Source organism: Bombus huntii, chromosome 1 (genome assembly GCF_024542735.1).
Source record: "Bombus huntii isolate Logan2020A chromosome 1, iyBomHunt1.1, whole genome shotgun sequence".
Classification (NCBI taxonomy): Eukaryota; Metazoa; Arthropoda; class Insecta; order Hymenoptera; family Apidae; genus Bombus; species Bombus huntii.
The window spans coordinates 25,586,416-25,598,601 of record NC_066238.1 but is presented as its reverse complement, the minus strand read 5'-3'; the positions used below and the strand labels follow the sequence as shown (position 1 = coordinate 25,598,601).

Sequence of the window (12,186 nt, the reverse complement as noted above, 5' to 3'; positions counted from 1 at the left end):
CAATCCTCCTCCCATCGTTGGCAAATATCGCCCGTCTTTGGGCAAGGCTTGCGAAATCGTACAAGTCGCACACAGAGAGTGATGTTCATTTCACCTTGATCATATCAGATGACAAAAACAAGAAAGAATCGAAAAGATAAAAGTCACCTCAGCAAGAAGCGATGAATGGTCTGAATTTTAAATAAGGACTCTTCTACTCTATGTTATTCCCGCTTATTTATAATATCCTAATTGTCACGTGATGGATCATCTCTATGGGAGTCACAGCATTGCTACGTGACAAATTAGGAATTTTGTAACTGTCTACTTTCGCGGATTGTACTGAAGTTTTGTCTTCTTGATTATCTTATTTACGCTATTCCTAATTTCTCGTATCCTAGAGACACATAAATGCTGCTGAAGTTTCGTCTTCTTAATTTCTCGTATTTCGTTGAGTATTAGGGACATGCAAGGTGCGTGATAAAATGTAGGTATCGTAGTAGCTCGTATTTTGCTAATGTTGCGTCTGCGATGTTTCCCAGAACTTCCTTACTGATGCCAGTGGAACGTGGCAGGCGCGTGCCAACTTGTCCTTGCTGAAGTTGCATCTGCGATGTATCTGGTAACTTCTTTGCTTTTGCCAGTGAATCGTTCAAGGCGCGTGGCAACTTAGTATTTGCCGAGTCTTCTTATGCGTTATTTCCTGTTTCTTTCAATAAAATATCATTTTTTTTTTTATAATAGTAAGCTTAATATATTATTTCATGGTTTGTTTCTCACGGCTGGTTTCTATCAATTTCCAGTATTCTTGCGTTACGTTGTATTGATCATTATTTGTTCTTTCTTTGTTACGATCTTTCATTTTTATAATCATTTATTTAAAATATGATTTATTTTGTAACGCATAAAGGTTACTATATGCACGTGTTGATTATCCAAAATGGCCGCCTGTGAATGTTCGTAGTATATAGTAACATTTTATTAATGTGAAATCTATTATTTATCCGTTAATTATTTATGACTTTATTTTAATAGTTGACGTATAATTGCAGTGGGAATAATATTATTTTGCATTTATTTAATGTGCGTAATTATTGCATGTATGCCGATGCGCACGTGTAAGAGCTATCATAACAGTCCAAGATGGCCGCTCGTGAGTGTCTCTAGTAAAAGTGTAGTGACGCGTCCTTAATTTGTTTAATACTGAAACAATTATTCGTCCGTCGCTTATTTTCCTTTATTTTAGCGCAGTTAGAATTTTTAAATGACAATAGTATTGTTTGTGTAATCATTATAATGTGTATATATACTATGTGTTACTTTAATATAATAACATGTGGATTGTGTTATTGTTAATTTTTATAATTTATCAATAGCACTATTTTATTGTTGTGTTTCGAGTGGTTTATTTTTATAGAGTGTTCGCTTAATTAATTTAATACTAATATGTGCATAGTGTGTTATTTTAATATAATAGCATGTGGCTCGTGTTATTGTTAAATTTTATAATTTATCAATAGCACTGTTTTATTGTTGTGTTACGAGTGGTTTATTTTTGTAGAGTGTTCGCTTAATTAATTTGATAGTAATATGTGCATAGTTTGTTATTACCAGTTCTACTGCGTAAAATAACCTTATTTCTCTACGCTAGACTTAATACAATTATGCTATATTAACTTAGTACAATATAATAATTTTTTATCTTAATCGCGTTTGTCGTTGATACTCAGTTAATCAGTTTTGATTAATTCATAACCTATTCCTATATTATTGGCTATTTTCTGTTTCTTTGTTATGAAGTTGTCGTTACCTTGTGCGTGTAATTTGCCGCCTTTACATAGAATTTAGGAGCTAATCTTATACATTGCTAGTTAAAATCTTTATTGTTTATAGGTTCTACAATTCTAATCCTTCATCGCTGTGTCCTTTACTTGGAACGGTTACATGGTATGCGTTTGGTATCTTCTGATTCTTCGTTACATGTCTAACACTTGTCAAGACTACTTTTACTTATCCTAGAATTGTAAGTATATATATAAATATATATAAAACACTGTATTTTGTAAATATCTGTATAGTAAAATAGTCCGTCCACTATCTTGTTTGCTAAGACCGCTTCGCTAACATCGAATTGTTTTGTTATAATGTCAGAATATTTCCTTGGTTTTCCAGTTTCTTGTTGCTGCCTTGACTGTTTCAGTAGTATCTGGTTCAGTATTCCGTAAGTATTCACTTAAGTTTGGTAGTAGGCTTCTTGTAACTGCGTCGGTTTTAATGTATATCTTCCGATGTGAGTAACGAGCTTCTTATTATTATCAATTTCTATTCCAATATGGTTTACAACATTCTTCTCCTTTTTAGGTTATGATTGGTTACGTCGGTATTTATTACTTTCGATATCTTCATACCGTCGTATATTATGTTTTGCAAAGTTGGATCCGTAGCCAATTCTCGTGGAGTTCCTGCATGCACACTTTCTTCTACGATGATTGGTTGCATACAAATCTCGTTAACTTATAAAGTACCTTTTCTTGTTTGCTAAGACCATTCGGTCGGTGTTGAATCGTTTGTTATGTCACTAATTTTTGACTTTCCAATTTTCTCACGTCTTCTTGATCATTCCAGTAATATCAACTTCGATTCTTCGTACACGTTTACTCCAATTTGGTAGTTGGTTTCTCATAACTGTGTTGACCCTTGTATAAATTTCTTCAATGTGAATAGTAAATTATCGTTGTCACTGACTTAACCTATCCTAGTTATTTCTTAACTCTTCCTGCGCTTATTAATTAATTTTATTTCTTCTTATTAAAGACCGCTATGTCAACGCTGAGTTATTTCATTATAATGTCACTAACTTTCTTGATTTTTTCGGTTTTATTTTCCATTAGCGAACTGTAAGTTTGTTGTCGAGCATCAATTATTGATTGTTGTGCTTCGTTTAGTTTAATTGAAATATAATTGTAAATTTTTAATAGTATTATTTTCTTCCATATATATTAAGGCAATTGAGGTTAGTTTATTTATTCGTTTCTGCTGACAGTCGTATACTATGTTCTACGGAGTGGGTCCACAACTTGTTTCTGCGAAATTCCTGCATGTACTTTTTACTTCTACGATGATTAATTGTGCACTACGTGCTTTTAACTTTCACTGCTTTTAATTATTTTATTGAATTAACATGTTGCGTATTTAAATGATGGTTAGAACACACACATAATAATTTTCCTTTTTCTTTTACGTTTCTACTATCTGCATGATTCGATAAGCACTGTCACACTTCCTTAGGCACAATATTGTTATAGACATTTAGTAATATTATGTTTTGTATTGAAACAATTGAAGTTAATTCTTCCATTTGTTTCAGTTAGCTGTCATACCTTGTGTTCTACGGATATGGACAAATAACCTGTCTTCGCATATACACTTCCTTCTACGATGAGTAATTGTTCACGAGGTATTTTCCACTTCCTCTGTTTTGTAATTATTTTATTGAATTACACATTTTATATTTAAGTAATAGTTAGAGCACGCATAGTAATTTTCCTTTTTCCTTTTAGGTTACCACTATCTGCAGTATTCGACAAGCAGTGTTGTTCCATATACTACCGTACTACGTTGTCTCTTGAAATCGTTCTTGTGGTCTGTTTCGATTCTGTTAGTTTTAACTTGTTCGAGTGTATTGTTCGTGGAATCCCTTTTACTTTAATCTTGACGTTTCGTGTGTGGATTCTGACAATAGTACCTGGTTTATTGAAGTGTGTTAATATGCCTAGGTGTTTTATATATTTTATATCTAGTTGTATATAAGATATATTTTGTTTATTGTGGTTTTGTATGTCCATATTTGCTGTATATTAAATTGCTTGATATTTCCTGTTTGTTATAAAGGTGTGTATTCCTATCGTTCCATTCCTTTTTCCTTTCCTTTGAATTATTCATGAAGTTATTACGAGATTTGATTAAATTGTCAAATTGTAGGTTATCTTGATTGAATATAGTATTATGTCGTGATTTATTAATTAATTTGCGAGTCACTTTTGGTTAATTGGTTCTTCATAGTTTATCCTTAGTCGAATTATGAAATTATAGGTTATGTTGTACTCTATATTTACTATTTCGTTAGAGTACCTATTTTAACTTTATTATCTCTTATTTGCCCTCGTATACTAATTCTCTATATATGACAACACTTAATTAATCTTTTATTAAAAATTACCATTTCGTTGTATCGTTCGTTTGTTTTTAATATTCGAATTGTCGCTCGCGTTATTTGTATATTGCGGTTTTCCGTTTTTTCGTTACGGCACGTGCGTAGCGCGGGACGTGACACCCTCCCTCTTGGGGTTCAAATTTCCTTCGGAAATTTGACTGATCGCATCCCTGAACTCGGTCGGAGTGGATGTAGTGGCTGTTGGTATTTGGTTTACTGTACTGGTCGGTGTGATTGATATTCCTTGTAATCCTAATAATATCGAATTCATCAATCGTTGGAACGTGCTGGTGCGTTTTTCAATATATCTGTACCCTCCAGCGTCTCGCTTGGAAGATGAAATCTGTCTTGATTTTTCTGTATCGGTGCTTCAACGTTTCTTCTTTCTTTTATGTTTAAATGTTCCAGTCGCAACAATTCCGTTATTTTGTCGAACCTTGTTTCTTTAGATACTGAAATATTGTTGCACGTAGTTTGAGAGAGCGAAGTGGGAATTATAAATTCTTTAATTACCATTGTAGGTATGGTAAATTCGTAATCCCTCAATGTGGTATTAATTACTTTTAGATAACCCCGTCCCTTATGGTTTCTCACAACCGCGTTTCCGAAATAGACTCCCTTAATCGGTTCGATTTTGGGAATAAATCCCTCGTTTGCCTCCGGATTTGCAATATTTATTGTACATGGTACCGAACTTCGTTTCGGCACAATTATTGTATCGAACGGGATGTAAATACTTCCCATTTAATATTTTTGCTCGTAATGCAGACGAGCTTTGCATCTTGCAAAAATTCGGATCCTAAGATTCCGTCTTGATCGATCAGCAATGATTCATCAACTACATGAAAAGTAACTGAATGGCCCGCAACCTGTATTATTGTCTGCCCTAGGGTGACCAGGCTCGTTGCCGTAATTCCTCGAACTTCAATTGATTCTTGCTCGTTGATGATTGCTGAATCGGGTAAGGCAGGTTTCTTGATGATATTGATTTCTGATCCGGAGTCTAAAAGTAAATTTGTTTTAGTTTTAAAATCTGGGGAGACTATTCGTGCAGTTGGAGTATTTGGGGAATCGTTTGGGTTTATATATCGTTTCCTTTACAAGCTACTAAACTTTGTAATATTGGCTTCAGGACTTCCATGTATCCAATTACTACTTCCTTCCTTTTCTTCATTTTAGTTTTCATTTTGCGCCAAGACGCAAATTTACTGACACCGATCCAATTATCCAATTGCTTGCCAATAGCATTCAAAATACAAATTTTTGAAAATGCCGCAGCCATATTAACCCAAAAATATTTTGTATATAGTATAGTGTGATACCATCTATATTTTCCTGGGGGAATCATAAGATTAGCACTACCTACTATGTTACCTACGTCAAATACTAGATGTAGTAACCAATGAAGTATTTTTAATCCAATTATAATCCAATGACTGGCGATTCCCTCTTTTCTCCCTTTTGATTTCTTCGAGCTCGTTGAACTTGCGTTTCTTCAGCTTGAAAATGTTTAGAATCCTTTTCCTTAATTACCCTTTTTTCTTCTTTATTTACTTTATTCACAACACCTTGATTTTTCTCTACCTTTTCAGGATGAATAGTTTCACTGGAAGTGCTTATTATAATTAAATTATTATTTATTTGTATGGAACGTTTAGGAATATTTTCGGTAGATTTAGAATTATTCTTTGAATTTTTATTACAAACCTTTTTGCTTATAGATTCTGTTTTGGATTTAGGGATAGCTATATATTTATTCTCCATAGTGTGATCTTCCTTGCAATTTAATGATTTGGCTTTGAGTTCGATAAAGTTACCTTCTGATGGTTTTATAGAAGTTTTTGAGTGAGATACATTCGCTATCTCTTTTCCTATTATGGTTGAGTCATTCACGAAATTCGTGGAGTCTTGCTTTTGTATCTTTGCCAAGTCGAACGTGGAGAGGCACTTCGCACTTCCCAGCGGGTCCAATATCTCCGTGATATTAGGCAGTGGATAAGCGTTGCCTATCGTCTCGTCGTTCAATTTCCTAGTTTCTGCTTCATTGTTTAACGTGACATTATCCCTTATCACAGCAACGGAATGGTGTTTGCATTGAAAAGTTGATTGGTTGAAATGATCAGCATCTCTCTTTTGATTTAGATCTCTATCGAGGTATTTATTTATGCATATTTCTTCCCAGGTTATTGCTCTTGCTTCTTTCCTGACATCTTCTTCTATTCCCGAGTTGTTTAGATGTTTCCACGACGGCGGTACAAATCTCCAGTCCTGGCGGTTGTTTCCGATGTAGATATTATTGTATGGTGGATGAGCGTTGTTTCGGTTATAATTATTCGAAGGTGTCGGATGTTGGTATCGAATTCTATTGTTCGCTTGTTTTAATTCTCGTGTTGCTTTCACGGCTTGGCGGTACGCATCGTCCAGTCCAAGGATTGGTATCCTGCTATCTTTACTCGTAAATACACCTCGTTTGGGAGCCCCTTAACGAAAGCTTCCCTCGTGTCTCGATCTATCCTATCTTGAAATACGGTGCCGTACTCGTATCTTTCCCCGTTCATTATCGCCAGTCTGAGATCTTTGACGCGATCTATGTAGTCCAAAATATCTTCTCCCGGTCGTTGAAATACTGTAGCTAATTCCCCTTTATATTCGTTAACCGTTTTTCCCGGACCGAACATATCTTTTAATTTATTCCCGAAATCGTTTAAACTTATTACTTCTGTGTCTTCTACGGCGAGAAACGCGTGTCCGCGAAGCTTATTCGTTAATAATTTTACTAACTGAGATTCTTGATGCCTAGGAACCATGTTTCGTGCGCGCTCGCATGCTCTTAAAAATCGAAATACCGAGGGTCGATGTCCGTCGAACACCGGTACTGTCTCTATTGCATCTTTTAACTTAATTGGTTGGGGATTAACTTCTGTCGGTATTGTCGCTTGGGAAATTATCGGCGATGATACGGGTGTCTTGATTTCTTTTTTTGTTTTCAGTGAACGCACATCGTCTTGTAATTTATTCATTTTTGTACTCATGTCGCGAAAATTCGCATCCCATGCTTTAAGTTTTTCCGATAACATCAAGATCATGTCTTTGTCCAATGATTCTAATTTAGTCGCCATTATTTCTTAGGTATATATTTTATCGATAATCGTAACAACTTTAATCCTCCGTGGAACCTATCCCACCGTCTAAACCAACTTTAATCCTCCGTGGAGCGCATCCCATGTTTTAAGTTTTTCCGACAATGTCAAAACCATTTCTTCGTCCAACGATTCCAATTTAGTCGTCATTATTTCTTAAATATATATTTTATTGACAAGCGTGACAATTTTAATCCTCTGTGGAGCATATCCCACCGCTGCCACCAAAAATTAATCTCTGTTACGTATTTATTTGTTTAAATCGATCAAATTTTAAATTTAAAGTTTATTAAATTTATTTTCCGTTTGAGTTGAATTTAATCGGAAGGGAAATATTGAAATGATATGATTGCGTATGAAATATTAATTTAGATTTCTGATTAATACGGTAGTTGCTGCCACCAGAAATAGTCTAAGGACTATTTCGAAGATTTTTTTTATTATTATTATTATTATTATTTTCTTTAAGCTAGGAGTGTTAGTGTGTGATAGGTATTGTTCGTCTGTCGTGTCTTTTGGTAACTACTAGATTGAATTCCCAGGCTGGAAGTGCCTCTGTAAGCACCTTCTTGGCTGTAGGAAAACAGATTGAATTCCCAGTCTGGAAGTGCCTCTGTAAGCACCTTCTTGGCTGTAGGAAAACAAATCTTTGTACCTTCGTTTTTTGGTAACTATTAGATTGAATTCCCAGTCTGGAAGTGCCTTTGTAAGCACCTTCTTGGCTGTAGGAAAACAAATCTTTGTACCTTCGTTTTTTGGTAACTATTGGATTGAATTCCCAGTCTGGTGTCACGTCCCGCGCTCCGCGCGTGCCGTAACGAAAAATAGAAAATTGCAATATACAAACAACGCGAGTGACAGTTCGAACACTCCAAAACAAACGCACGGTATAACGAAAATGGAAATTCCTTGATAAAAGACTAATTAAACGTAGTTATATATAGAAAACTAACATACGAGGGTAAATGATAAAATAGAAATAAATACTCTAACGAAGTAATAAATATGAAAAATATAACATAACCTATACCAACTAACAACCCGAGCGAGGTGCGAATCAATCTGGAACAAGAACAATTATATCCGACGACAGGAAAATATACTACAATTAATTAACGAAGATGGAATACGCAAATGCAAAACAAACTATTAAATAAAACCAACTAGTAAATCGAAGGAACAGGTAAAATCTAGAAGTTAAAATAATTATATACCACATAATAGCAAAAGAGAATAAATGGAAGACACATTTTAATTAATCAACAAGAAAAGGAGAAATTATAAAACAATTAATAAACTGAGTGAACTGCGAACTCACCTGATGAATCCGAAATAAAATAACAACAAGGAAATAATTAGGAAAAGGGACAAGAATACATGTTATATTTTATTAAATAACAAAAAATAAATGGATAAATAAAATAACTAAATAAACCTGTTAACAAACCAAGTAATTATACATAGTTAACATTCTAATAAAAAATTTTTATTATCACATTACAAGTTATATATGTATGTATGAGATCAATATTCTAATAAATAAATAAAAAAAATTTAAAAATGCATTGTTTATCCCATTGGAAGATTACGTCGTGAAAATATATATATATGTGTGTTTTACATTATTAATTAAATATTAAAATATACAATATTAAAACTAGTTAACACATCAATAAAATCTAGCGAAACATAACCTATGCCACGAAACATATATGTATATTCCAAACAATATTAAAAAAAGTAGAATTGCTCATAACTTGGTGCTGGATCATCTGAAATAAAAAAATCAGGTAGGTAACAGTTTTGCCCGGGTAACGCTAGGAGGGTTTTTCAAAATTTCAATTTTTCACTTTTTTGGAATACTGAGTTAGCCGATTTTGCGAAAATTTGCGGCTAATTTTCCCTTCAAAGTGTTCCAAAAAAGTGAAAAATTGAAATTTCGAAAAACTCTCCTAGCGTTACCTGGAGAAAACTATTACCTAACGAATGAACTTTGTTTTTTTGATTTCGGATGATCCAGCACCAAGTTATGAGGGGCACGGCAATTATACCTTTTTCCGATACACGTCCTAATAATTGCTGCCATTGCCGTATTTTTTAATATTTTTCCGTGAAAATTTTATACAATATTCTTCGAATGTCATACTTTAATGTACTATTGGTTTTAATAAAGAGATTTTTAACTGTGTCGTCACAAATAATTCACAAAAACATGCCTTTTTTTGTATGAATTAACCTTACCCCCCTTAAAAAAAAATAATTTTTTTCCATTTTTTCCACATTTTATGTCCTAAACAGGCGCATTAAGATAAAATCAAATGTCACTCGTTGACACGTTTCGACTAGCGTCTAATCCGTCGCTTGTTTAGCTTTGGTTTTTGCGAGCAGATTATTTCGAAGAGAGGCTACGCAGAAACGAGTAGACATTTTGAAGCAAGAACATGGCATCGGTGAATTGGCGTTATGCTGTCCCATCGCGAAATCGTGAGGGCTGTCATCCAGAATTGGTCCCCTGTTGCACCTTCCAGAGTTTGGATATGGATATTGAATTTCACAGCGGGACCTCTACGTGATGCTTCTATCTTTGACGCTGCACCCTGCTTGCTCGACAAATAGAGGACATAAAGAGAAACTCTTAGGTCCTCATTTTTTTTCTTCTTCTTCTTTTTGCATATTTAATGAACTTTTATCTTTACTTAAGGATAAATATTAAATATGGTGGGAATGGAATACCATGCATATTTTATTACGTTTTATGCTTTCGTTTTATAAGGGAATAATAGTCGCACAATGTTTTTTGTTTTATATTAGTTTATTGAATTGTGCACGAACATAATAATAGGAATAGAACGAAATGGATCATACCTAATTCAATAAAATAATATTTTTATTTATTATTGCTTAGTCCGTGCCTTTCGGCTTTGGACGAACTTTCGGTTTTACATCTCTTATGTCCATTTCTCTTCTTATATGTCTACCTCCCTTCTTGTCCACTCTATTCTATTGCACTCCCTTAATTATTCTATCTCTAAAAACTAAAACGAGAAACTACAAATTAACAACTAATGACTAAAAACTATTGCAACTTTGGGCTTTAGCCTTCTTGCTGTGCTTCCTTCCTGTCGTATGCCCTTCTCTTCTCTATTATTGCTTTCAGTTCTGTTAAACCTTCTCTAATCTCATTTACCGTTTTTCCTATGTCCTTTGTTCCTCCCGTTATTTCGCATTCTTCTATTACATGTCTCAGGTCTTCTTCTTTCCTTCTACATAGTCTGCATCTTTTTTCTCCATCTTCTTTGCAGTATTCCCTTGCTTTATAAAATAATATAAAACAGAAATTGTTGTTCATCTATGATCACTTTATCAAACGAAAGAAACTTTTCGGACAACCTAATGCATGTGTCGGTGTAGCGTTGTGGATAGGGTTGTGGGTGTTCGATGAATCTTTATTGAAATTAGCCATCGTTATGGTATAACAAAGGTACGGTTTATTAACACAAGTATGGATACCACAGACTTGACAATCAACCACGGCGATTAGGCGCTCGCTACACTAGTGACAATGGCCTTAGGTTCGATAACGAATCCGCGGTCAGCGGGATGATAGATGTACGTGCTCACAAAATCTAAGTCTCACTCTTTGTTAATAAAACGCTTAATATTTAGTGATCGTAAGGCGTTACTCTTTTCGTGGATGAGATCGCAAGAGGGAGCGACTTTCCGTGCCGATGATGCCACAGAGGAAAACTATATGGGGTGTGTCTAAGGACACGAGATCCTCGGATTCGTGGAGGAAAGCCTTCGTTCGGAAGGTGAGGGAAATTGACGTTGCTGCCAATTGGTCAATCTCCATATCGGTGATTAGAAAAAGATGCTAGCCGCTCTCGAGGGAAAGCTGCACATGTACTGCGGAAACGCATCGACATCTGGCAATCATCTTACTCGAAGAATAGGGTCAAGCTCACTATCACAAGTCTCGAACAACTACAATCGAATTGAATAACTACAATTGTTTAATTACAGCTATGGTAGACTCTAGATTACAATTGATTGCGGGATTATCCAAAATTCCAAAGGCTCCGGTGTTCTTTCATCTCCGACATATGTTTAATTACATTTTTTTGTATTTCTATAATATATTCCTTTGCTACTGTTTTATATGTATTTAAATGAATATATTTTTTATTTTTTTAGACATGCTTCGTTATATTAGTTACTCCAATGCTAATCCTCTCTAGTAAATTTGTTTACATTTAGATTGGAAGCAGAATGTTGGAAATCATATACAACGAACAATGTAAAATAATTTATACGTATTTTACATACAATATTGTGCATTTTAATTACTATTTGTGAAATATATTAAAATATTATTAGAAAAAAATATTGCAACAAGTTTATTGCGACGGACAACATTTCAAACAAGGATATTTAGAAATACATAAATTATACTTTTTATCGTGTATCTAGTATAAGCATAATATGTACTTCATTTATATCTATTGTAGAAAAAAGTATTAAATTATTCTAATTCAAATATATTTTTCATACTCAATTACTTGAAACTTAACTCAATTACTTGAAATATTTTCATTTTTCTAAACTCAATTTTTATATAATAATCTACGTTAATAAAAAATGGTAAAATTTATTAAACATTGCAAATTGCTAATGTCTCGTTGAATAAAAGTAATCATATAACGGATAAATTCCCATGACCATTCGTTGAAGAAGATTATTGTTCGGATTTATGGCATGAGTTTACGTCGACATTACGCTACCCTCCATATTGGCATGCAGCCAAATTCACGAACCCAAATTATATTGTCCTAATGCTCGTAAATGCAAGCACAG

At 34.1% G+C, this 12,186-nt stretch overlaps 2 protein-coding genes and 1 long non-coding RNA gene across 11 annotated transcripts in view; 2 read left to right on the top strand and 1 right to left on the bottom strand.

The window, feature by feature from the left end:
- Positions 1-12,186, top strand: part of LOC126866841 (dnaJ homolog subfamily C member 8) — a 131,870-nt gene that overhangs the window by 100,798 nt on the left and 18,886 nt on the right. The window lies entirely within an intron of this gene.
- On the top strand, positions 863-3,854 carry LOC126866881 (uncharacterized). Of its 7 annotated transcripts, none has more exons than XR_007690071.1 (6): positions 863-1,792; positions 1,873-2,269; positions 2,341-2,500; positions 2,605-2,695; positions 3,347-3,436; positions 3,540-3,854. It is a non-coding gene; the product is annotated as an uncharacterized LOC126866881 (long non-coding RNA). The 7 variants fall into 7 exon arrangements; XR_007690072.1 differs by having other exon boundaries at positions 864-1,792; positions 1,873-2,002; positions 2,152-2,200; positions 2,605-3,436; XR_007690077.1 differs by having other exon boundaries at positions 865-1,132; positions 1,873-2,002; positions 2,152-2,269; positions 2,605-3,436.
- LOC126866801 (uncharacterized) lies at positions 5,668-9,547 on the bottom strand. Of its 2 annotated transcripts, none has more exons than XM_050620763.1 (2): positions 7,956-9,547; positions 5,668-7,897 (listed from the first exon to the last, which is right to left on the bottom strand). In XM_050620763.1, the coding sequence occupies exon 2, from the start codon at positions 7,309-7,311 to the stop codon at positions 6,589-6,591; it is 723 nt and encodes a 240-aa protein (XP_050476720.1). In that variant the 5' UTR covers positions 7,312-7,897; positions 7,956-9,547; the 3' UTR covers positions 5,668-6,588. The 2 variants fall into 2 exon arrangements, with proteins under 2 accessions (XP_050476720.1, XP_050476727.1); XM_050620770.1 differs by having other exon boundaries at positions 8,047-9,547.

What these genes read in the sequence shown, in the direction of transcription:
- LOC126866801 (XM_050620763.1), bottom strand. Translation starts at nt 7,311, where the DNA reads ATGGCGACTAAATTAGAATCATTGGACAAAGACATGATCTTGATGTTA.